Below are 25,269 nucleotides of genomic sequence, written 5' to 3'. Positions count from 1 at the left end.
GTCAGGCTCACTGGTTTATAGTTCCCTGGCTTTCTTTACCACCTTTCTTAAATAATGGCACCACGTTAGCCAACCTCCAGTCTTCCGGCACCTCACCTGTGACTATCGATGATACAAATATCTCAGCAAGAGGCCCAGCAATCACTTCTCTAGCTTCCCACAGAGTTCTCGGCTACATCTGATGAGGTCCTAGGGATTTATCCACTTTTATGCATTTCAAGACATTCAGCACTTCCTCCTCTGTCATATGGACAGTTTTCAAGATGTCACCATCTATATCCCCACATTCTATATCTTCCATGTTCTTTTCCACATTAAACGGTGAAGCAAAATACTTGTTTAATACCTCCCCCATTTCCTGGGGCTCCACACAAAGGCCGCCTTGCTGATCTTTGAGGGGCCCTATTCTCTCCCTCGTTACCTTTTGACCCTAATGTATTCATAAAAACCCTTTGGATTCTCCTTAACTCTATTTGCCAAAGTTATCTCATATCCCCTTTTTGCCCGCCTGATTTCCCTCTTAAGTATACTCCTACTACCTTTATAGTCTTCTAAGGATTCACTCGATCTATCCTGTCTATACCTGACATATGCTTCCTTCTTTTTCTTCATCAAACCCTCAATTTCTTTCATCATCCAGCATTCTCTATATCTACTAGCCTTTCCTTTCACCCTAACAGGAATATAGCGTTTCTAAAGGATTCCCATTTTCCAGCTCTCCTTTTACTGCGAACGTCTGCCCCCAATCAGCTTTTGCAAGTTCTTGCCTAATACCGTCAAAGTTGGCCTTTCTCCAATTTAGAACTTCCAACTTTTAGATCTGGTCTATCCTTTTCCATCATTATTTTAAAACTAATAGAATTATGGTCGCTGGCTCCAAAGTGCTCCCCCACTGACACCTCAGTCACCTGCCCTGCCTTATTTCCCAAGAGTGGGTCACGTTTTTCACCTTCTCTCATAGGTACATCCACATATGGGATCAAAAAATTGCTAAGTCTTTTGTTTAAGCTGCAAACCAATGCGTGGAATTGATTATCTGCTGAGTCTGGGATGGGTTATTCAAAAGTCTAAATAGGAACCATTAGCGCAATTTTAAGGGCCTTTGACATTTTTCATTTCACCTTGTTGGAAATATAGATGTGGAAAGGCTAATTTGGTTCAGCTGTCGTAACACTCACCGTCCACTCACTCTTCTTACACTTACCCCTCCAACTCACACTCACCCCTCACTCACTGCCCATTCACATTCATCCCTCACTCACTCACCATGCCCACTACTATCCACTCACACGCACCACTCTCACACTCATACTCACCACTCTCACACTGACCTTCCCACTGTCATTCACCTCAAACACCCTGCCCATTCATATGCACTCCTCTCAAACTTATCCCGCTCACTCACCCTGCCCACTCACACCCATCCTGCCCACTCACACACGCACCCTGCCCATTCACACTCACCCTGCCCACTCACACCCATCCAGCCCATTCATACTCACCCCGCCCACTCACATTCAGCCTCATTCTGCCTTTCATTCTATCCCAGCCATTTGCTCAATCTCTATCCGTCTCGTCACCTGGGTAACATATACTCACCCCTGCCCCATGTGAGAACACAGGGTCAAACAGATTGTCCACATAGTTTTCGAAGCTGCCTCGAGAGGTCTCTGATTTCAGTACAGAATCTGTGATGGGAAGAGTGACAGGATTGAAAGAGGGACCACAACTCACTGTTAACAATTCCTCATTCTCTGAACAAGGGGATAAGCTGCAGAGCAACAATTCAGTTCCCCAGCCTGACAGTGCCCTGAGTCATGTGATCCCATCCTCACTGGCTCAATCCTTACCCTCACCTTTGCCCAGGAGCTACTTATAGTTGATGGGCTGGTAAGGACAAGGAATATGGCTCAGAAGGTCAGAATTTAAAAGGTGTGATTTAAAGTCTTGTCATCAGAAAACACACATAGGAGAAAGTGAGGTCTGCAGACGCTGGAGATCAAAGCTGAAACTTTATTGCTGGAACAGCACAGCAGGTCAGGCAGCATCTAGGGAACAGAAGATTCGACGTTTCGGGCACATGCCATTCCTGAAGAAGGGCATGTGCCCGAAACGTCGAATCTTTTGTTCCCTAGATGCTGCCTGACCTGCTGTGCTGTTCCAGCAATAAAGTTTCAGCAGAAAACACACATAGCAGAACTGAAGGAAATGGATAGAATTGGTGCTAGAAAACACAACTGAGAGACGTATATGAATGTTAAAAATTCTCTCTCAATGTTAACTCATGGCACACGATAAATTCTAGCAGCAACACAGTGAAAACCCTTTTTCAGCTGTTCAATTGCCTCAGAGATAGAAGCCAGAAGCAACCAGCAGACAGTTCCAGTTTATTTCTCCTCTCATAGACTACAGGTTACACATTCAACACACCTTAAACCCTGGAAGGGATTTTGTACATGCACTACGTCATGTCCCACATGGATGCTGAAAGGACACAGCGCCAGCTCATCACTACCTCTCTTGACACAACCACTGACTGACTTCACTCTGCTGTTAAGGCATTTAACACTGGATGATCAGAAATTACCCTCAAATAAATATTGAGAAGAATAAGTCTTTTGTTACCTTCACAATCTCTATTCCCTGATCATCAGCTTCATTGCTAATGCAAGCCTGAAGGAGCCAGACCATTCACCCTTCAGTGAAGTATTTGAGAAGAGCCGGCCATTTGACCTATTGCTAAGATTGCTGACTATCCATCTGCAAAGTATCATCTGACTTTAGCTCTGCCTCATCTCATTTCCTGTTAAAACCCAATGTGCCTTGTTACCTTCAGACATGACAAGGTTCCAATTGTTTTCCCACCTTAATGCCTACATAAACATGTGTTTATGTAACATTCTGCTGCCTGCATGCTAATTTGCACCAAGTTCTGTTCCCCTTGGATCCCACTGCTCACTGATCTACATTGGTTCATGTTCAAACAATGCCTTAAATTTAAAATTCACCTCCTTGCTTTTAAATTTCTCCATTGGTTGATCCAACCTTTGTCTGTAAACTCCTCCAGCTATACAAGCCTTCAAAATACCTGTACTTCTCCAATATGAATTCCTGCAGCATTGGCAGCCTTAGTATGGATTGGCAGGGGGTGAGTTGGTGACGCTCTGTGTTATGTGTGCATTCATACCATCATTCTGCAACTGCTAGATGCTTCATGTTGGACCAAGGGCAAAATCATAGGCAGTTACAATTACATTATTTGTATGTGAGCCATCATTTTGACAGACTTTACTTACTACCATACGAATGCATATCAGACTGATCCTGGGATAAGAATGGCGGAGGAAGAGGAGGTGCCTGTATGTTGGGTGCTGGAGGAATTACTCCTTCACATTCCTCAGATAGTGACCTAGGCAAAACACAAAAAATGGTGCTCAACACAACAGCGAATTACAGCTCTCAGCACAACAGACATTGACTGTGCTCAAAACAATAATAGTGCTTAACACTGCAGACAATGATTGCGTTTGACGTAACAGATAAAGACATTGCTCAATGCAACAGACCATGACATATATTTGACATAACAATGACAGTGATTGAGAAAACAGATAATGACAATGTTTCACACAACAGAGAAAGACAGTGCTCAAAATAATAGGCAATTACACAATTTAACAGGATAGACAATAACAGTGTTCAACACAACAGGCAATGATAGTATTTGACAAAACAATGATGCCACTCGACACTACAGATAGTTACAGTGCTCAAGACAACAGACAATGACAGCATTTGACTAGGAGGAAGTGAGGACTGCAGATGGTGGAGATCAGAGTTAAAAAGTGTGGTGCTGAAAGAGCACAGTCGGTCAGGCAGTGTCCGAAGAGCTTATGCTCAAAACATCGATTCTCCTGCTCCTCAGATGCTGCCTGACTGGTTGTGCTTTTCCAGCATCACACTCTTTGACTATGACAGTATTTGAGACACCTGACAATAACAATGCATGGTACAACAGGTAATGACCATGGCAGTGTTTGATAGACAATGATAGTGCTCGATGCAAGTCTCAATAACAATGTTTGATATAACAAATAAAGACTGCTCAAAACAACAGACAATTACAGTACATAGATCAACAGGACAGATAATGACAGTGCTGGGCACAACAGACAATTGCAATGATTGGCCTAACAGTGTTTGACCAACAAATAAAGACAGTACTTAAAACAACAGAGAATTACACTGCACAACAGGACAGACAATAACTGAGCTAGACCTAACAGACTGCACAACAACCAATGACAGTGCTTAAGACAACAGACAGTAACATCACATATTACAACAAAATATGACAGTGTTTGACACAACAGGTAAAGACTGTGCTGGACACAACTGACAATGACAGCACTTGACACGACAGACAATGACGGTACTCAACAGCAGACCATACAGGATACAATAACAGCACTCGGCACAAAGACAACCGCAGTGCTCACCACAACAATGATGGTTTTTGACACAACAAACAATGACAGTCTTTGACACAACAGGCAACCGGAGACATGGGTGAATCAGGACAATGTTGTGAAGGTGAAAGTTGGCAGTCATTGTGAGAAGAGATATGGAGTTGGAAATTGAGTTCATGTTGGATAGAGAACTGCTTGATACAGTGGCAGAGAAAGTGATGGTATTGATGGTTTTAGTCTTCCCAGTGCTTCACTGAGGGAATCTGCATTTTATTAAAGACTGGATAAATGATTATAAGCAAAGTCAGACTTTCAAGGCAGAGATTATTTGGCTGAAAACCAAGCTCATTATGATTAAAGTGAAATAACTGCATGAAGGTCAGCCAGTTTGTAGGCAGTGCCCTGAACTGAAGGGATTCCAAATCCTCTGTTTATATTTTTTTTACCTGATAGCGGTCGTGATTATTTTTCCCCAGCACCCATGCCGTGTGTGTGCAGGTGTCTAATACAGTGAAAAACAACAAGTGTGTAAACCTTTATTTATATTCGACCACCAGGAAGAAAGGAAACACCCAAGTGGCTAGTGACAGGCAGTGCCCTTCTCAAAGGGCAATGCTGTGTGATCAAAGAGTGAAGGGGAGGGCAGGGATTAAATCAAAGTAGAGTTGGAGGGGGAAATAATACACTCCACTCCTTGAGGTAATCTCCTGTTTATTTTTTTTTCCCCAGGCTCTAACGTAACCGCGAAAGAGGGGCAGGCAATCACCTGTTTATTTTTTTTTCTTCCTTTTTTCCCCCACACTACCGCCTAACTGCAGTAATGCTTATTTTTTCCCCAGCACCCATGGAGTATGTATGTATGTGTGCAGGTGTGAGACACAGTGAAAGACACAAAGTGCACAAATCTTTATTTTTTTTTTTACAATTAACAAACCCGTGTAATCCCCTCTTTTTTTTTTTATTTTTAATTTTTTCCTGTCTATTTTTTTAAAAATTTTTTTTTAAACCCCCACACTACCACCTAAGTGCGGTAGTGCTTATTTTTTCCCCCAGTACCCATGGTGTGTGTGTGCAGGTGTGAGACACAGTGGAAGACACAAAGTGCACCAATCTTTATTCAATTTCCACCACCAGGAAGATAGGAAAACACCTGGGTGGCCAGTGACAAACACTGCCCTTCACATCAAAGGGCAGTGCTGTGTGATCAAAACAGTGAAGGGGAGGGTAGGGACTAAATCAATATAGAGTTGGAGTGGGAAATAATACACTCCACTCCCTGCGGCGCCCACCTCTCCCTGAACAACTCCAGGGTGTTGGTGGACACCGCGTGCTCCTTCTCCAAGGACACCCGGGCTCTAACGTAACCACGGAAGAGGGGCAGGCAGTCGGCCCTAACGACACCCTCCACGGCCTGCTGCCTGGACCTGTTTATGGCCAGTTTGGCCAGGCCCAGGAGCAGACCCACGAGGAGGTCTTCAGACCTGGCCTCCTTCCTCCGTACCGAGTGCCCGAAGATCAGGAGCGTGGGACTGAAGTGCAGCCAAAAGCAGAGGAGGAGGTTTTTGAGAAAAATCAAAAAGGGAGTGCAAACACCCACACCCAATATGCACGTGGTCCACGGACTCCACAGTGCCACAGAACAAGCAGTTGGGCTGGGAGTCCGTGAACCACCGCAATCTGCAGTTGCAGGGGACTGCTGCGTGCAGCACCCTCCACCCCAGATCCCCGAGAGAAAGGGGAGTGGGGGGGGTGGGGAGTACTCCCGCGTAGAGAGCCCTCCACTGGGGGATCCCTACTGTCCGATGGCAAATGGGCACGCCAGGGTGTGTCCAGAGAGTGGATGAGGGAGAAGAGGTGGACGCTGTGCAGCAGCAGTCCATACAGGGCCCTCCTTTTTACCCCCAGAAGGGAACAAAATTAAAATTCCGGAGGCGGCTCTGGTTGTGGGGCACAGGCTCCCGGGGGAAGTATGGGACCTTGGGGCCAATGTGAAATTCCATCCTGGCTGGGGTGAGCGCGGACGGGATCCCACCGCACACCTGAGCGTCCTCCAACTGGTGCACTACGTCGGGTCCAAGCACTGCCGTTTTAAGGCGTCAGACGGTGGTGGCCACGTACCGGACGTCTACCGCTGCCCTGCTCGCTATATCCTGCAGCAGCGTCCAGCCCAGGCCCCCAGCAAGTCCCGACCCTGGTCACCCTCGCCGCCACGGCCCTCCCCTCCGACAGCCACTCGAACCCGCGAGTACGGAGGTGCGGATTCCTCAGCAACGGCTCCCTGACGACAGCCGCTACTCCAGCTGGAGGGTAGGCGCAGTGCGATTCGACCATGTTCCAAACAGTGATCAGGTCCTGGTAAAAGACAAGCAGCGTCTTGAGGGCGACCTCCAAACCGTCACAGTCGACAAACAGGAGCTGCGTGTCGTAGTTGAGGTTACGCACCTGGCAGAAAAAATACGTCGCCAGGGCGCACCACCTAGGAGGAGGCTCGACGTAAAGGTATCGCTGCAAGGTCTGAAGGCGGAACGTCGCGACCTGGGTGCGGACGCACACCAGCGACTGACCGCCCTCCTCAATAGGGAGACTCAGAACCTACACAGCGACCCAGTGCATCTTTTTGTCCCAGAAGAAGTCGACCAACGTTCTCTGGATGTCAGCAACAAAGCCAGGAGGAGGGACCAAAGTGACCAGCCGGTACCACAGCATGGCGGCCACCAGCTGGTTTATGACCAGCACTCGATTCCTGTAAGATAGCACTCGGAGCAGTCCTGTCCAGCGGCCTAGGCGAGCCGAGACTTTGGCCTCCAGCTCCTGCCAGTTGGCCGGCCAGGATTCCTCAGCCGGGCTGAGGTAGACCCCCAGGTAGAGGAGATGGGTGGTACTCCAGCTGAACCCCCGTAACTCCTCCGGCAGAGAGTCCACCTGCCACGGACCGACCAGTAGTCCGGAACATTTGGCCCAGTTGATCCTGGCGGAAGACGCTGCCAAGTACAGAGCCTGGCACTTGCACATCCTCCCAGGTCAGCCGGGTCGGTGAAAGTGAGGAGCACGTCGTCGGCGTAGGCCGAGAGGACCACCCCCGTGCCCGCGCCGCGCAGAACCAGCCCCGACAACCTCCTCCGCAAGAGGCGCAGGAAAGTCTCCACCTACAGGGAATACAGCTGGCCGGACAGGGGGCAGACTTGACGCACTCCTCTCCCGAAGCGAAGGGGCGCCGTCAGAGACCCGTTAACTTTAACCAGACACTCTGCGGCGGCGTACAAAAGTCGGATCCGGGCAATGAACTGCGTCCCGAACCGGAATGCCCGCAGAGTCCCGAGCAGGTATTCGTGATCGACCCTGCTGAACACTTTCTCCTGGTCGAGAGACAGGAAGGCGCTCGGCAGACCAGCCCGTCGACAGAAATGAATCAGGTCCCGGACCAGGTGGACGTTATCGTGTATCCTCTGGCCCGGGACCGTGTAGGACTGGTCCGGGTGGATCATGTGGGCCAGCACAGAAGCCAGGCTGGAAGACAACACCCTGGCGAAGATTTTGTAATCCGTGCTGAGGAGGGAGACCGGACGCCAGTTCTTTAACGAAGGAAGGTCCCCCTTCTTTGGCAGCAGGACGATGACCGCCCTGTGCCAAGAAAGGGGCAGCTCTCCGGCATTTAGACACTCCCCCAGGACCTGTGCGTAGTCGCTCCCCAGGACATCCCAGAATGCCCCGAAGAACTCCACAGTCAGCCCGTCCAGCCCCGGGGACTTGCCCCTCGAGAGCCGGTCGAGGGCGCCGGTCAGCTCCTCTAAAGCGACGGGAGCGTCGAGCCTTCTGGCATCCTCTGGGCTGAGCTGCAGCAGGTCCTCCCACAGAACTCTGAGCATCCTCGCTGGACGGAACCGGAGAGAACAGAGCCGTGTAATAGTTTCGGACGTGGGCCCGATACCCTCCGGATCCAAGACGAGGGACCCGACGTCGGCCAGCAGCACAAGGAGCTGCTGACGGGTGCCGCGCATTTTTTCCAGCGAGTAGAGGAAGGGGGAGCCGCAGCCCAGGTCCTGGAGGAGCTGGATCAGTGACCTCACGTACGCGCCCCGACGAGCGGCAGGTCCCGGAGCGCGGACGACTTCTCTTCGTACATCCCGCGCAGGGCCGGGTCTGCGTCGGGCTGACCGAGGCGTGACTTCAGGTCGAGCATCTCCCTCTCCAACTCCCCGATCCTGGATTTTTCGCCTCTTCATCGACCCCCTCACGTACTCCTGACAGAAGACGTGGCGTGAGCCTTGCCCACGTCCCACCATAGCCTCAGGGAGGGGAAGCTTCCCCGCTTCCTTCTCCAGCCGGCCCAGAAACGACAAAATGAGTCCCGGAACCGCTCGTCCTCCAGCAGCAGGTTGTTAAAGTGCCAGTACGCGGAGCCGAGCCTGGCGCCGAACGGAAGGAGTTCCGCCCACACCAGGTGATGGTCCGTGCACGACACCTGCCGCATGGAGGCTTCGGAAAACAGGAGGCGTATGCCCGCGAAACGTACAGGCGGTCGATTCTAGACGCTCCGACCCCAGGCCTCACGAAGGTGAAGGCGATGGAGTCGGGATGGAGATTCCGCCAGACGTCCACCAGGTCGAAGGACTTGACCAAGCCTCCCAACCTCCTCCCCGACGCCCAGCCAGTGCGGGCACCGCCGTGGACCCTGCCCTCGAGGACGCAGTTAAAATCTCCCCCGAGGACGACGCACTGGTTCTCGTCAATGGAAGCAAGATGAGCGGACACTTCTCCGAAGAAGCTCGCTTGCCTCAGCCCGGCCAGGGGAGCGTAGACGTTCACCAAGTGAAGCACCGCGTCCCCCAGCCGAACCGTCAGGTGAAGCAAACGGCCTGGCATGGGCTCCTTGACCCCCAAGATCTCTGGCTGAAAATGCGGGGCCAACAAGGTAGCCACCCCGCCAGATCTGAGGGTGAGGTGACTCATGTAGACCCCCCCCCCTCGCCACTCCAGGAGCCAGGTGGCTTCGTCTCCCGGGGTAGTGTGGGTTTCTTGCCGGAAGCACACCGCATACCTCCTACCCTGGAGGACAGAGAGGGTCTGGAATCTGTGCTGTGACTCCCTGCTGCCGTTGATGTCGAGGCTGGCTATAGTTGTCTCCATGTCGGAAGCGTTGTCAACCACCACCATTACAGTTAAAAACCTATATACACATTTACAGGGAGGATGGGGGAGGGGCACAGAAGTCCCTCACCCTCACCAGGAGCGCCCCCAGGAAGTTCCTGACTCGCTTTCGCTCATTGACATAGAGCCCAGGCGCCTGGCTAGCAGCGTGGGCCGACCAGTAAACTCTTTCAAAGGAGCTCCAGCGCCAGTTGGGCTCTATCCCGGCGACTCAGAGTTTCCTCGACAAATTCCCAGAGTTCCTCAAGGGGGAAATCGGTGGGGGGCACCTGGGATTCGAAAATGTCACTGCAGACAGAGTCCGCGTCGTCCCCGGTGTCCGCCACCGATCCTGAACCCTCCTCCGGGAGGTCGCCCTCGGTCACCGACCCCTCCCCCACCAAGAGGATGGGGGCTGGTCCAGCACCGCCAACTGGCCTCAAACCCCCAGCGACCCCACCCCCAGGATCACCGGCGGTACCTTCCTCGGCGCACCCCTTCCCGGAACGCCCCGAGTTCGGGTCGCCGGGCGGCAGAGGCTCGGGGCCCCGCTCCTCTCCCGACACCAGGACGCCCGGCTCCCCAGGGAAAAGGTCCTCCCCCAAGGCAAAGACCCCCGGAAAAACAGTCTGGGAGGGAGGAGCGAGGATAACACCTTCCTCCCCTCCACCGCTCGATGACCGAGCAGAGGGTCCTCCGTCGTCGCCCGCACCACGGCCCTCGTGGTTGTTAAAGTCCTCCCCAGGGGCCGGAGAAGTTGAGGCAGCAGGAGGCCCCGCTGTAGCCTCTGGGGGTTGGGGTAGGTCAGGCCGTAGTGCAGGACAGTCAAGAGGCACCAATGGCTCATCCCCTGGAGAGGGGCAGCGCCACCAGCACACTGCTGGAGTGTCTCTCCCCTCCAAGGGCCAGTGTCTCTTCCCCAGAGAGACAGGGGGGAATTTATGGGCCTTCCCCTCCCCGCCCGCCTTGGTGGTCATGGGGCCTGAGGTCCCTCCCCCCCCACCTTTCCCGGAATGCGATTGGCTGGGGGAAGACAGGTGGCGTGGCCAGGGTGGGGAGGGTCAGCCGTGTCACTTCCTGCCCCACCCCTGGTTTAGCAGGTGATGGCAGGCGGGGCAGGGGCCCATTCCCTCTCCGGGGCCCAGAGACACGGTCGCTGCAGGTGGTGGGGCAACGGTCGTTCCCCCAGGTTAGTGCCAGGGTGGGGCGGGGCTCAGGGGCCCCCGGGCCAGGTGTTACAGTGCCAAGGACAGGCGTTGAAGCCCCAGGGGTTTCTCTATCGGGGTGGGGAGTGGATGTGGGGTCAGTGGGACTAGGATCAGGTGCGGGTTTGGGGGTCAGGGTTCCCGCGCTGGGGTGACGCTGGCACGGCCGCAGGGGCATTGTTATGCCAGGGTGGGGGAGGTCGTGGGCTAGGTGTCGGGGAAGGGGATAGGGTGGTCTCCCCATGGGCGGGCCTGACACGTCGTGTCTTCTTCAGCGCCTTCTGGCCAGCCAGACGCTCATCCCCCTCCCTGCCAGAGGCTGGGGCATCGGAAGCCTCCGGCTTAGCCTCCACTGCCGGGGCTTGTGGTGTTGACTTCGGGGGAGGGGGATGGATGCGGCGGCACCACTAACAGTCGTTGGCACGGGCTGGGCAGTTTTTTCTAATGTGCCCCACCTCGCAGCACAGGTGGCACTGCACGCCGTCCGCCGTCCAGAAGGCGCGGTAGGCCGCGCCCTCATGGATGAGGGTGAAAGAGCCCTCGGTGACGACCTCCCGGGCCAGGCAAATGAACACCAGGCGTCGGAAGGAGTAGATGTGTCGGAGGGCGGGGTCCTTAAGACCGAGCAGGAGCGGTTGGACCCCTGACCGGATCTCCCCCAAGGTGGTGAGGTGGGGGAGAAGGAGCTCGCTGGCAATGAAGGGCGGGATGTTGGAGATCACGACCCTCTGGGCCGTAACCTCCAGAGGGTCGACGGGCAAATGGGTCCCGCCCACATTTGAGCCCCCTCTCCATGGCCAGGTGGACCGCCTGCTCGGTCTTAAGGAAGAAGACGGCCTTCCCGTACATCCGGGCTGCAGCGACGATGGTCAATGGGCCGACCACACTAGCCATGGCCTTGCTGCAGGCCTCGATGGACATGTTGGGGTGGGGATAGGCCTTTACCCCCAGGCGTTTAGTCAGGTGCCTGAAGGAGGTTGCGGTTGCGGCCGGGGTTGGGACAGCCGAGCCTAAGGCAGCGGCTAGCCCGGCGTAGATGCGTCTGGGCCCCGCGACCTTCGGGCTCGCCATACTCTGCTGCTGGATATTGGTAGGCCCCAGGCAGCAGCGGTGGAGGTGGGCCTCTGGCAGCAGCAGTGGTGGAGGTTGTGGGGCTGGGCCCCAAGGCCCAGTCACCCAAGGCGAGTCCCAGGCAGCGACAGTGGAGACCGGCCTCAGGCAACAGCAGCGGTGGAAGCAGGCCTCGGGCGAGTCCCAGGTAGGCCATCGGTTGCAGCGATGGGGGCAGACCTGTTGAGGAGGGTCCCCAAGGCAAATCCCAGACAGCCCCAAAATTGAGTCCCAGGCAGCAGTAGTGGTGGAGGGGCCCCAAGGCGAGTACCAGGCAGCGGTGATGGAAGTGGGCCTCTAACAGCAGTAGTGGTGGAGGTTGGGAGGGGCCCAAGGCGAGTCACAGGCAGCGGTGGTAGAGGTAGGCCTCAGGCAACAGCAGCAGTGGAGGCAGGCCTCTGGCAAGTCCTAGGCAGGTCTGTGGTCGCAGCAGTGGGGGGCAGGCCTGTTGGGGAGGGTCCCCAAGGCAAGTCCCAGGCAGCCCCAAAATGGAGTCCCAGACAGCAGCAGTGGTGGAGGTTTGGGGAGGGGCCCCAAGGCGAGTCCCAGGCAGCGGTGGTGGAGGCAGGCCTCTGGCAACAGCAGCAGTGGAGGCAGGCCTCTGGCAAGTCCTAGGCAGGCCCTTGGTTGCAGCAGGGTGGGGGGCAGACCTGTTGGGGAGGGTCCCCAAGGCAAGTCCCAGGCAGCCTCAAAATTGAGTCCCAGGCAGCAGCAGTGGAGGTGGGCCTCTAACAGCAGCAGTGGTGGAGGTCCTGGGAGGGGCCCCAAGGCAAGTCCCAGGCAGCAACAGCTGAGGCAGGTCCAGGTGGGGTCCCAGAGACCAGCAGTGGGAGTGGGCCCCAGATCAGCAGCAACACTCCCTTGACCTGGGTGAGGCCCAGGCTGCAGCTCCAGGAGTAGGCCCCAGACTCAAAAAGCTCTCACCTCCTCCTTCTTCCTTCTTCTGCTTCTGCTTCTGCCTCCTCCTCTTCTTCCTTCTTCTTTCCTCTCTCTCCCGATGTGGGGCAGCTAGTCCAGGGACAGTCCCCTTCAGGGAGGAGAGTCCTTGCACGTGTGCACACACACTCACGCTGATCCAACTCTCAAGATAGGAAAACACCCGAGTGGCCAGTGACAAGCACTGCCCTGCACATCAAAGGGCAGTGCTGTGTGATCAAACAATGAAAGGGAGGGCAGGGTTTAAATCAAAATAGAGTTGGAGGGGGAAATAATACACTCCACTCCCTGTGGTAATCCCCTGTTTATTTTTTTTTTAATTTAACCCCCACACTACCACCTAAGTGCGGTAGTGCTTATTTTATCCCCAGCACTGTCTGTGTCTGTGTGTGTGTGCGCGCGTGTGAGACACAGTGAAAGACACAAAGTGCACGAATCTTTAAATCCCCTGTTTATCCTGGTTATCCAGGGCTTCCTAATTGGCCCAGGTTAACAACCCTAATCAAGAATCTCATATTCAACAAGATTCACCTTGTTCCAATCACTACAAAGATAAAAGGTTGAAAATTTCATCTTCAAGTTCCCCCAATGACACAGAAAATTGAGATGATAACAAACAGAAAGATGAGGTGCAGAACAAGTGTCAGAAACAGAACATGAACGAAAATCAGGGAGAACACAGTGAGTACAGAGGAAAAGTGAAATAGAAAACAAAAAGTCAAGGACAGAATATGAGAAAGGTTTGGGGGTAAGCTAAAGGGTACCCCAAAATCTTTCATCTTTTATACTGGTGAATGGATCTTTTTCACACCAGGGAGAAGTATAGTGCTTGGAACGAGCTGTTAGGACTATTGTTTTACTCATTACATATACATGACCGAGAATTGAGTGTAGAGATTTGTGGTAAATAGTGTGTGGTGTGAGAAAGCAGAGACTGAAGAGATCACCTGGAACAGTGGCAGTGTGCTTGACAACTCATATGGTCAAGTTGGATTGTGAAGAAGTTGAGAATGGGCCTCACACTGGGAATAAAGCAGGGGGCTGAACAGGTTCAGTGGAGAGAGGAAAGAAATACAAAACCATACGGGCACAGAGTTAAAGAGGGGAGCAATTAGAACAATAACCAGAAACCTACTCATTGTCACAGGCTTCTAACTATTGTAAGGTAATAACTAAATCGCCACATTTAATCACAATCTAATATCACTGTATAAAGCTGATCAAGTATTGTGAATGGTAAAACCATAATTACTCAAAACCATAATTACTCAGAAGCTGAATGGACGGAGCCCATTTGCCATAATCAAGAGAGATTCTCGCTGAGTAACGATGATTAAACACATTTATAAAATGTCACATTTTATATAATTATATAATGCAAAAATTAATTTGGTATAGACTACAGTTCTGCAGGTGATGGAAGACCTGGCAACGTAATAGGCGGAGTTGGCCATTCAGCCCCTCACGCCTACTGTGCTATTCTAGATCAGAGCTGATCATCCACATTAATGCTATTTTCCCATGCAATCTCCATGTTCCCTTGGTTATAAGTTACTATAAGTCTATTAATCTCCTTCATAAGTAATAAGCAGAACAGTGACTGACAATTGGTTATCCATTCACGGGATATGGAACTTTCTGGCTCAGCCAGCATTTATTGCTCCTCACTTATTACTCAGAGGGCAGTTAAGATTCAACCACATCACTGTGGGTCTGGAGTCAGGTAAGATTCTATCCTCTTTCAGCTAAAGAAAGTCTGTCTGACAACATGGAATGGATTGAGCCAGTTGGTGGAACATTAAAGCAGGTATGCCCTTCAGTAACAAGTTATACCTCAGTCTATGGTCAAATAGGAGGTGAAACCCTTCATGAGACACAGGTAGTGTGATAAGATAAACTTCAGAACTTTAATAATTGTTCATAGGTTGAAAGAAGCAGCAATAACTCTGCCTGAAATAAGTTATTAAGAGGCAAAGACAAAAATATACAGGAATTGAAAGCAATTAGCCATAGCCATGTCTGGGAAAGGAAGGAGTCAAGGCTATACAAACAAAACTGTTTTGACACCTGTTTGGTAACTGGCTGTTTTATGCCACAAGGACAAATGATTGCCCCACAGAAGAATTTAAGGAATTAATCACAGGAAAACTGTGTCGTCAAATAGACAATCAATGGCAAATGTAACAAGGAATAAAGAAGCATATTTCTGATAAGAAGGCAAGCTTTAGACTTGCAATATTATTGATGCAAGAATCAAAAAGATCATCAATAATAGCCCACCACAAACTTGGGACAGAATGTTGAAGTATAACACCGCACAAGGATGAAACCCTGGTCATCAGAGACAGGCACTGTTGGTTAGAATTGTAACTAAATTCCACTGCTAATCAGGTAACAACTAAGTTGAGTTGTGAATGTAACTTGCTTATTTGAGAGGTCTTATTTTGGTTGCTACATGCAATAAAGTTTCAATAATTGTCAAATTTCTTAAGAAGTAGACAAATTAAAGGTGATTTATCCATAACAGTGGTGACATTGTAAATGGGTTCACTGTGAAATTTCCTCCCATACATGGACATACATGAATATCATGATTACATGTGCCCGTAAAAAACACTCCATTTTTTTAAAAAAACTATTTCTCTGATTCAACTTGTTCAGAGATGTTATTATACATCTCTGGAGCAGGTGGGACTTGAAAGCAAGCCTTCTAGTCCACAGGTAGGACCATCACCACTTTGCCGCATGAGGGCCCCAGTTCCAATGACCACTGAAAGTGAAGGGGAATTCTATCTCCCAGCTGGAGTTACTTACAGAAAGCAATTGACAGAACTGGGATGAGATCCTGTCGAATTCTCATTCACTCCTGGGTGGATGACGGATGTAGATGGCTGTGTTGGGAAAAAGCCAAGCTGTTCAACTTCAGCAATTAGATCCATGACAAAGTCACAGCCAAGCATGTCCCTCCATTCCTCTCCGTTGTGCATGGACACTGTCCAGCCTCTCTCCTCATTCTCCTGATTCCTGCAAACATCAATGACAGGTAATGGCTGAGTGCCCAAGTATAGCTTGATAGAGGAACACATGCACACTGGCCTCAGACTGCGTGAGAGGACAGAAAAGGGAAGTTTGCTCCCCAAATTCCACCCTTTGCACAGGCGATGAACTTTAACATGGGTATCAGCTAACATGTTAGTCCCACGCAAGCAGTTTTTGTGACTCATAAAGCATAATGTCTGATGGATGAAAATCTGCATTCTGAAAAATAGGTACAAAATAATTTAAACGATAACTGGACAATTGGACTGTATCATTCATGACTTAAATATAAAGGCATGATGCTACTTTAGATAAAGCTCTGGCTAGATCTCATCAGGAGCTCCATTCGCACCTTTCTCTCGACTGGGAGCAGGACAGATTCAACAGAAATGGATAAATGTGTTAGGTGCTTGGGATGATTAAAGGGATTAATTAGGGAGATCAAGACTATTTCCTCTGGTGTGGAATTGAAAATATATCAGCGTAAAATTTAAGCTAGGGAGAGAAGAGACTTCTGACAGAGGGACTGGAAAACTGTCTCTCTGTCCCCCAAAACATCTGTTGTGACAATTTTAAGAGTGAGACAAATAGACATTTGCTGGGATACCCAGCTGCCTATTAAAGATTACAGAATCAAGCCAAGCAAACAGATTGAATGGTGCTTTGTGAGCCTTTTCTTTGCTTCTAATACTCCTCCCACCATTTCAATGATTTCCATAGCTCTGAGCTCTGCTCATGTTCCATACAGCATTTGATCATCTCTGTATCTTCAAACCACAAACAGATGAAGTTGACCTTAATGGACAAGAGTCACATTGGATTTGAAATGTTAACTCTCTTTTGCTCTTCACTGAATAGGTTCTCCAGCAATTTCTGCTCTCATTGAAAAGGGATGATTTTATGAATAAGTGTTAGCAACGTCAGAACAAAAGGAGACCATTCAGGCCATATGACTGTTCACTCCTTTTCATTTGAACTTTATCTTAACCCTGTCTACCCCATCTTTGCTCCGTATCCCATCAAATAGCTCTAAATCTTGGTCCTGAAACTTCCAAGTGGGTTTTGGGTGTGCAACTCCAAATGTTCACCCCCCTTTGTGTGGAGGAGTGCTTTCTAATTTTGTTCCTGACGTCTTTGTTCTCATCTTTGGATTATACATAGTGCTTGATTTCTCCACTTCTCTGTGGAAACCCATGATCCATTTTCACATTTTACATGCCTCAATTAGACCAGCATTCAATCTTCTAAATCCTAACAAAAATATAAACCAAGAGTGTGTCCCTCATAATTTAAAAGTTTCAGGTGCACTATCACTCTAAGATAATCTAGAGTGTTTTCCCCTGGATGATAATTACTGTTTGGAAAACTGTGATCAGTTGTAATTTGCTGATGTACTGACAGACAGAAATCTTCATTTATTTATTGGGTATTGTAAAAGGTTTCATCATCTCTGGCAATGTGACTGTAAGTTCCTCAATAACCTTGCACACATTACTATATAGGGCAATGGAGACCCCCTTCATCATGGCTTGTGTTCTCTAATAGAAATTATCAAATCAAGGTTTTACATGAGTGTATACCATACATCAGCTGCCCTTGTCCTTCTAGATGGTAGTGGTCACGGGTTTGGAAGGTGCTGCCTCAGAAGCCTTAGTGCATTTCTGCAGTACATCTTGTAGATAACTACTAAACATTGGTGGTGGAAAGAGTGGATGTTTGTGGAGGTGATGCCAATCAAGCAGGCAGCTTTGAACTGGATAATGTCAAGATTCTTTGGAGCTGCTGTTGTCCAGGGTAATTGTGAGTATTCCCTCATTCTCCTGACTTATGCTTTGTTGACAGGATTTGGGGAGTCAGGAAGTGAGTTATTTGCCACAGGATTCCTAGTCTCTGACGTGAGTGGATGTTACTGGCTATCCCTAATGGGCTAGAGGGCAGTTAAGAGTAAGTCATATTGCTGTGCATCTGGAGTTACATGTACGTCAGACCAGGTGAGGATGGTAGACTTTCTTCCCTAAGTACATTAGTGAACCAGATGGGTTCTCCTGACAATCAACAATGGTTTCACAGTCATCAATAGATTCTTAATTCCAGATTTTGTGAAATTTGAATTTAGTAAATCTGTCATGGTGGGATTCAAATCTGGGTCCCCATGAACTTGCCATTTATGTTTGCACTCACTGAATGTCTGTCTGCACTGGCTATGTGTCTATCTAGTGCATTCAGGTGAGATTTTTGCATACATTACCACAATTTTAAAATCCAGTTAGCAAGCTCCTCGCCTGTTGTCCAGGACTCCACCTCCGCTGCAACTTTATCCTCTGGTGAAAGAAAATAAAATGAAATGAAAGGGATCTCTGGCTGAGCCCCTATACATAAACCTGGTAGTTATGGAACTATTTGGAGAGTCTTTTGAAAAGACTCTTTAACCATGTGGTTTCTTGGAAATTAAATCAAGAGTTAATGTTTTGGTTCTGAGGGTCACCGGACTTGAAACGTTAACTCTAATTTCTCTTCACAGATGCTGCCAGACCTGCTGAGCTTTTCCAGCAACTTTTGATTTTGATTCAACAGTTTACCATGTCTTGTGATTTACCTGCTATTTACAGAAATTCAAGTGATTTTGGTGAAAAGGAAATCAAAACTTCGACAAAGATCACAGAATACTGGAAAACCTTTCATTAAATAGATGATTGGGGCTTCTATACTGATTATTGTCCAACTAACCTTTGGACTTAGTTATCAGTTTTCATAGGCTTATGTAATCGGTAACAAAAAACCTCAGGAGCTACAAGTTTCTCTCTTGCTTCCCCTCCACCTTCCCCTCTCTCAGCAGAATGTTCTGGAAACCTGACAAAGTTTTTGAATACTGGTATTTCTGACGACCTTAGAATCCTTGAAGAGCTGGACTGTGGGCACTTTTTAATGAATCAGCTTCATTTCAATCTGAACTAAAAATCTTCTATCAGTCCACTGACCCCCAGGGCTGTGAGCAAGTCAATTTTGTCAATAAGAAAAGTGGATGGAAGTGAGGAGTAATCAAATTGTACAATTTATTTTCAGACCCTTAGCTCAAGGAGATGTTTTTCCTTTTGCCCATTTTTCTGCAATATTATCTCGCCAGAGTCTGTTGTCTTTTGTGAATGTGTCTGTGATTGAGATTAAAGTGATATGGTTCTAGTTCAAGATTATAAATTCATAGAATCGTGGAATTCCTACAGTTCAGAAGGAGATCATTTGGCTCATTGAGTCCATACTAATCCTCTGAAGAGCAGCCCATTCAGACTTACCATGGCTAATTAACACATACCTGAATATTACGGGCAATTTTGTTTTTAAGTACAGCCAATCCACCTAACCTGCACGACTCTGGACTATGGGAGGAAATCTGAGCACCTGGAGGAAACCCATACAGACATGTGGAAAACATGCAAATTCCACACAGACAGTCACCAAGGCTGGAATCAAACCTGGGCCTCTTGCACTGTGAGGCAGCAGTGCTAATCACTGAGCCACCATGCTGCCCCATTATAGCTTGGATGTTAACCATTATTTGCCAATTGTTTATAGAAGTGAGTTTGTTTCATAACAATTTAATTATTTCTTCAGGATCATTAAAGAAACCAAGTAAAAGTCATTTTGATTGTAGTCAGGAGTACAAAAGGGGGAGTCAATTGGCCATTTTGGTAACTAAATCAAGATATCTATGTTAATGGTATAGCTGGTGGAATTGCTAGTGCGTTCCTCCCATCCCAGTCATGACACCAGCCACTCAAACAAGTTGAGAAAATTCAAAATGCATATGGGATTCTGAGCTTTATAAGCAATGGCATACATTGAATAAGTCACAAGATAAGAATCATTGGTTAGGCTATTGTTAGACTATTATATCCAGTTTTCTGCCTTTCACGTTAGGACAGATATCAAGGACATAGGGAAGGATCAGAAGAAATTAATCAAAATGACAGCAGTTATGAAATGTTTTAGTTATGAAGCAAAACAACCAAAAACTTAAAGAAAAGGGGATAATTGGGGATATTGAAAATGTTGAGGGGTATAAGTAGGATAAATCAGGAAAAATGAAGCATTGCTAAAATAGCATGACTGTGTGATTACAGTGGAACAAGTTAAAATTGAAATTTCCCATTTTACAGGAATTACACATTTCTTTGATTACATGTTTATAACAGAAACATTAAAATAGATTGACAATGGAACTCAAAGTCCTGTGAATAGGATATGCATGTAGGTCAAAATTTCTCATGTAATTGTTTCCTATTCCATTATATCATCTGTACTGTTTACATTCAGGCAGTACTACTCCATAGAAAATCCAAAAATGTTTCGCACAAAATGAACCACTTTAGTTACTTTTTAAAAAATCATTCACAGGATGAGGGCATCAGTGACTACACCAGTATTTATTGCCCATCCTTAAGTGCCCAGAGGGCAGTTAGGTGTCAACTACATTGTTGTTGTAAGGATTGCAGTTTCCTTCCCTAAGGGACATTAATGAACCAGATGGGCTTTCCCCAACCATCGGCAATGGATTCATGGATATCATTAAACTCTGAATTCCAGATTTTTAATGAATGTAAAATTCCACCATCTGCCACAATGCGATTTGAACCCAGGAATCTAAATGTTACCTGGAACTCAAGGGTGATAATCTAGTGATAATAGCACTAAGCCATCACCTCCAATTGGCTGGATTGTTGGTTTGTAAAGCAGTGTGATGCCAACAGCATAGGTTCAATGCCCATCAATAGTTTGAGGTTACCATGAAGGACTCTCTTTCCCTCACCTGAGGTCTGGTGGCCCTCAGGTTAAATCACCCCCAGTCGCCTAATTTCAGCATTCCTTTTCATACTGCAAGATGTCAGATATGGCAATAAGATTAAAGATCAGTGAATGTTATAGGTGCTGTTGGTTAATGAGGAATTTCAGTTTGGACCATTCCATGCAGCACCTGGAATGGGACCCTCCGCATTCACCTGAATAATCAAAACAGACAGATGGGATCCTAGTTTAGCAACTTATCAACAGTATGTCAACTCCAACACTGTGGCACTGAACAGAAGGCAAGTGTAGCAATACTCAAGGTCTTAACATGAAGAAGATTGTGGTTTGGAGACATGGAAGAGATAGAAAGTTAACGTTCTTTCAAATGAACTACAAGTTGTGTGAATCAAGTCAATGACATGAATGTAGTCAGATAAATACCATTAAGCAGGTGGATGTCAAGAACCATCTGTCCTCGCCTGCGGTTGGCAGTCCATTCCAGCTGGGCTGGAGGGTAGGCCCTGCCTTGGGTCTGTTGCATGGCGCTGAGGGCTTTATGTTGACACAAGGGCCTGTATTCTTCCATGGTGTGGTCAGACACATATCTGTGTAAGCACAGGGCACAATTCTCTCTTTTATCCTGTTGAATATGTTAATTTTACTGCAAACAACATGCACAATCAGACAGCTATCATCCTTTCTCTTCGCAATTTAAGAAATAGTAATAGTAGGGAATGAAGCAATTTCCATGTAAGTAACTTCAAACACTTCCAGGACAGGTACAACATGGGGTTCGATACAAAGCAAAGCTGCCTGAATTGGGGGGGGGGAAACAATATTCAGGCAGGGAGATTTGCTAGAGTTACTCAACAGGGTTCAAACTAGTCTGGCAGGGGTTGGAACTCTAAGCAGCAGTGAGACAAGACACAAGGTTGAGCCTAGTACAGAAGTTAAAGACAGCAAGTTAAATAGACAAGGCAGACAAAAGGATGGGAGGGAACGAGGCAAGACTGATGAATTAAATTGCATTTATTTCAATACAAGAGGCCTGACAGTTAAGGCAGATGAACTCGGGGCATGGATGGGAACTCGGGACTGGGATATCATAGCTATTACAGAAACTTGGCTGACAGAAGGACAGGACTGGCAGCTCAATGTTCCAGGGTACAAACGCTACAGGAAGGAGCATTGATGCTATAAAATGGTATTTTTGATTAGGGAAAACATCACAGTGGTAGTTAGTGAAGCTACATTAGTGGAACTAAGAAATAAGAAGGTGGTGATGACTTTGAGGGCTTGGACTATAGTCCTCCAATAGTCAGTGGGAAATTGAGGAACAAATATGTAGGGAGATCACAGATGCCAATAAGAGTTGTAATGGTGGGGAATTTTAACTTTCCAAACATAAACAAGCACTGTCATACTATCAATAGCTTGGAGGGGGGAGGAATTTGTTAAGTATGTTCAGGAAAATACATTTTTCAATTCATATGCAGACAGCCCTATTGGAGAAGAGGCAAAACTCAACCTGCTCTTGTGAAATAAGGCAGGACAAGTGATTGAAGTATTAGTGGGAGAGTACTTTGGGACCAGTGACCATTATTCTCTTTGTTTTAGAATAGTTACGGAAAAGGTTAGGCCTGGTCGACAATTTAAAGTTCGAAATTGGGCAAGGCCAATTTTGATGGTATTAGACAAGACTTTTTAAATGTTGGTTGAGGGAGACTGTTCACAGGCAAATAGACAAGCAAAGTGAGATAACGAGAGTTCAGGGCCAGCACATTTCTGTTCATGTGCTGGCAGGAATGTTTACTGGATGTATTGGAGATATTAGTCTCTGGTCATGAAAAAGAAGGAGGCATACGTCAGGTATAGATAGCTGGGATCAAGTGAATCCCTTGAGGAGTATAGGGAATGTAGGAGTACACTGAAGAGGGAAATCAAGAGGGCAAAAAGGGAACATGGGATAACTTTGGCAGGAAGTGTAAAGAAGAATCCAAAGAGATTCTACAGTCATTAGGGCAGCACAGTGGTTCAGTTGTTAGCACTGCTGCCTCACAGCACCAGGGACCCAGGCTCGATTCCAGCCTTGGGTGACTGTCTGTGTGGAGTTTGCACATTCTCCCCATGTCTGCGTGGGTTTCCTCCTACAGTCCAAAGATATGCAGGCCAGGTGATTTGGCCATGCTAAATTGCCCGTAGTGTTAAGTGCATTAGTCAGAGGGAAAATGGATTTGGGTGGGTTACTCTTCGGAGGGTCGGTGTGGGCTTGTTGGGCTGAAGAGGCTGTTTCCACACTGTAGGTAATCTAATTCATATTAAGAGCAAAAGAATAACTAGGGAGAGAAAATGGCCCTTAAAGATCAACAAGGTTGCCTATGTGTTGAACCAAAGGAGATGGGTGAGATCCTGAATAAATATTTTGCGTTAGTATTTACCATGGAGAAAGACATGAAAGCTAGGGAATTTAGGAAGATAAATAGTGATATCTTGAAAAGTGTCCATATTTCAGAAGAGGAGATGCTGAGGGTAGATAAATCCCCAGGACCTTATCAAGTGTATTCCAAAACTTTGTGGAAAGCTAGGGAAGAAATTACGGGGCCTCTAGCTGAGTTATTTGAATCATTGACAGCCATAGGTGAGGTGCTGGAAGCCTGGAAGGTGACTAATGTTGTACTAATGTTGCAAGGATAAGCTAGAGAACTGCAGAGCCTAACATGAGTGATGGATAAGTTGTTGGAGTGCATTCTGAGAGGCAGAATCAATATGCATTTGATTAGGAATAGTCAACATGGCTATATGTGTTGGAAATCATGTTTCATGTACTTGATTGAGTTTTTTGAAAAGGTGATCAAGAAGATAGATGAAGGTGTAGCAGTAGATGTTGTCGAAATGGACTTTAGCAAGGCCTTCGACAAGACTCCACTGGTAGACTGATTACTAAGGTCAGATCACATGGGATCCAGGGAAAGCTAGCCAATTGGATACAAAGTTGGTTTGATGGTAGGAGACACAGGGTGGTGGTAGAGGTTTGTTGTTCAAACTGGAGGCCTGTGAGCAGCAGTATGCAGTGAGAATCTGTGTTGGCTCCACTGTTTTTTGTCATATATATATATATATATATATATATACTTTGGATGAGAACATTGGTGGCATGGTTAATAATTTTGCAGATGATACAAAATTGTTGATATAGTGGACAGTGGAGACAGTTATCTAAGAATACAATGGGATCTTGATGAACTGGGCCAATGGGCCAAGGAATGGCAAATGGAGTTTAATTCACATTTTGGTAAGACAAATCAAGTCAGGATTTAGACAGTTAATATTAGGACCCTGAGGTATGTTGTTAAACAGAGAGACTTCAGGGTACAGGCACATAGTCCCTTGAAAGTAGTGTCACAGGTAGACAGGGTGGTGAAGAAGGCATTTGTACGCTTGCCTTCATTGATCAGAGTATTGAGTGCAGGATTTGGAAGTCATGTTATGGCTGTACAAGACATTGGACAGGTCTCTTTTGGAGTACTGCATATAATTCTGGTCACCCTGCTGTAGGAAGAATGTTATTGAAATAGAAAAGGTACAAAAAGATTTTCAAGTATGTTAGGCTAGAGAGGCTGGAACTTTCTTCCCTAGAGTGTAGGAGGCTTGAGGGGATGACCTTACAGAGGTTCATAAATCATGAGGGCTATAGATAAGGTGAACTGCCAAGGTCTTTTCCCCATGGTAGAATATTTCAAAACTAGAGGGCGTAGGTTTGAGGTGAGAGGACAAAGATTTAAAAGGGACCTGAGGGGTAACATTTTCAAACAGATGGTGGAATGTATATGGAACAAGCTGCTAGAGGAAGTGGTAGAGGTGTGGATAATTACAACATCTAAAAGACATTTGGACAGGTACATGGATAGGAAAGGTTTAGAGGGACATTGGCCAAATACAAGAAAGTAGAACTAGTTCAGTTTAGGAAACCTGGTCAGCGTGCACTAGTTGGACCAATGGGTCTGTTTCCATGCTGTAAGACTCTATCTGCACTGTGCCCACCAAATACTCGTAGGATAGGGACAGCATACCGTTAGATTCAGAGTAAGGTTCCCTCTATACAGTCCAAAACAAACACTCCCAAGACTGAGAATAAAGCTCCCTTTATACTGTACCCATCACAACATTCCCAGGACAGGGACAGCATGGGATTAGATACAGAATAAAGCTTCCTCTACACTATCTCTGTCAAACACTGCCATGACAGGGACAGCACAGAGTTACATACAGAATAAAGCTCTCTCTGCACCATCCTTTTTAAATACACCTAGGGCATTATAGGTCAAATGTAGTATATTGAGGAGCTCACTCCACTTAATACCACTCCCTGCCAAGGTCTTCCCTAACCCTGGAAGTGTTAGGGAATTATTTTCCCCCAAATACTGATGATTTAAGCCGTTGTTTTCCAATTGTCACCCGTCCACTTAAAGGGATACCCTTCCTCGACTGATCTATCATCCACAAATGTCATTGCAAAGTGAAAGAATGGGTCATCAGCAGTGCTAACAAGTGACTCTGTTAGTTTGGGTTCTGACAGGTTGGGAATTCTTTGATGAATGACT

General features: G+C 47.6%; 1 protein-coding gene across 1 annotated transcript in view; it reads right to left on the bottom strand.

Moving 5' to 3' along the window:
• Positions 1 to 25,269, bottom strand: part of LOC122562332 (unconventional myosin-XV-like) — a 447,653-nt gene that overhangs the window by 149,381 nt on the left and 273,003 nt on the right. Inside the window, exons 28-32 of the mRNA XM_043715207.1 lie at positions 21,110 to 21,273; positions 18,135 to 18,207; positions 15,662 to 15,871; positions 3,297 to 3,409; positions 1,600 to 1,688 (exon numbers count right to left, since the gene is read on the bottom strand). Coding sequence (XP_043571142.1) covers positions 1,600 to 1,688; positions 3,297 to 3,409; positions 15,662 to 15,871; positions 18,135 to 18,207; positions 21,110 to 21,273 — 649 coding nt within the window. The remainder of the gene's footprint in view (positions 1 to 1,599; positions 1,689 to 3,296; positions 3,410 to 15,661; positions 15,872 to 18,134; positions 18,208 to 21,109; positions 21,274 to 25,269) is intronic.

Source organism: Chiloscyllium plagiosum, chromosome 24 (assembly GCF_004010195.1).
Source record: "Chiloscyllium plagiosum isolate BGI_BamShark_2017 chromosome 24, ASM401019v2, whole genome shotgun sequence".
NCBI lineage: Eukaryota > Metazoa > Chordata > Chondrichthyes > Orectolobiformes > Hemiscylliidae > Chiloscyllium > Chiloscyllium plagiosum.
Note: the sequence above shows the minus strand (reverse complement) of the source record. Positions and strands in the feature narration are given on the sequence as shown.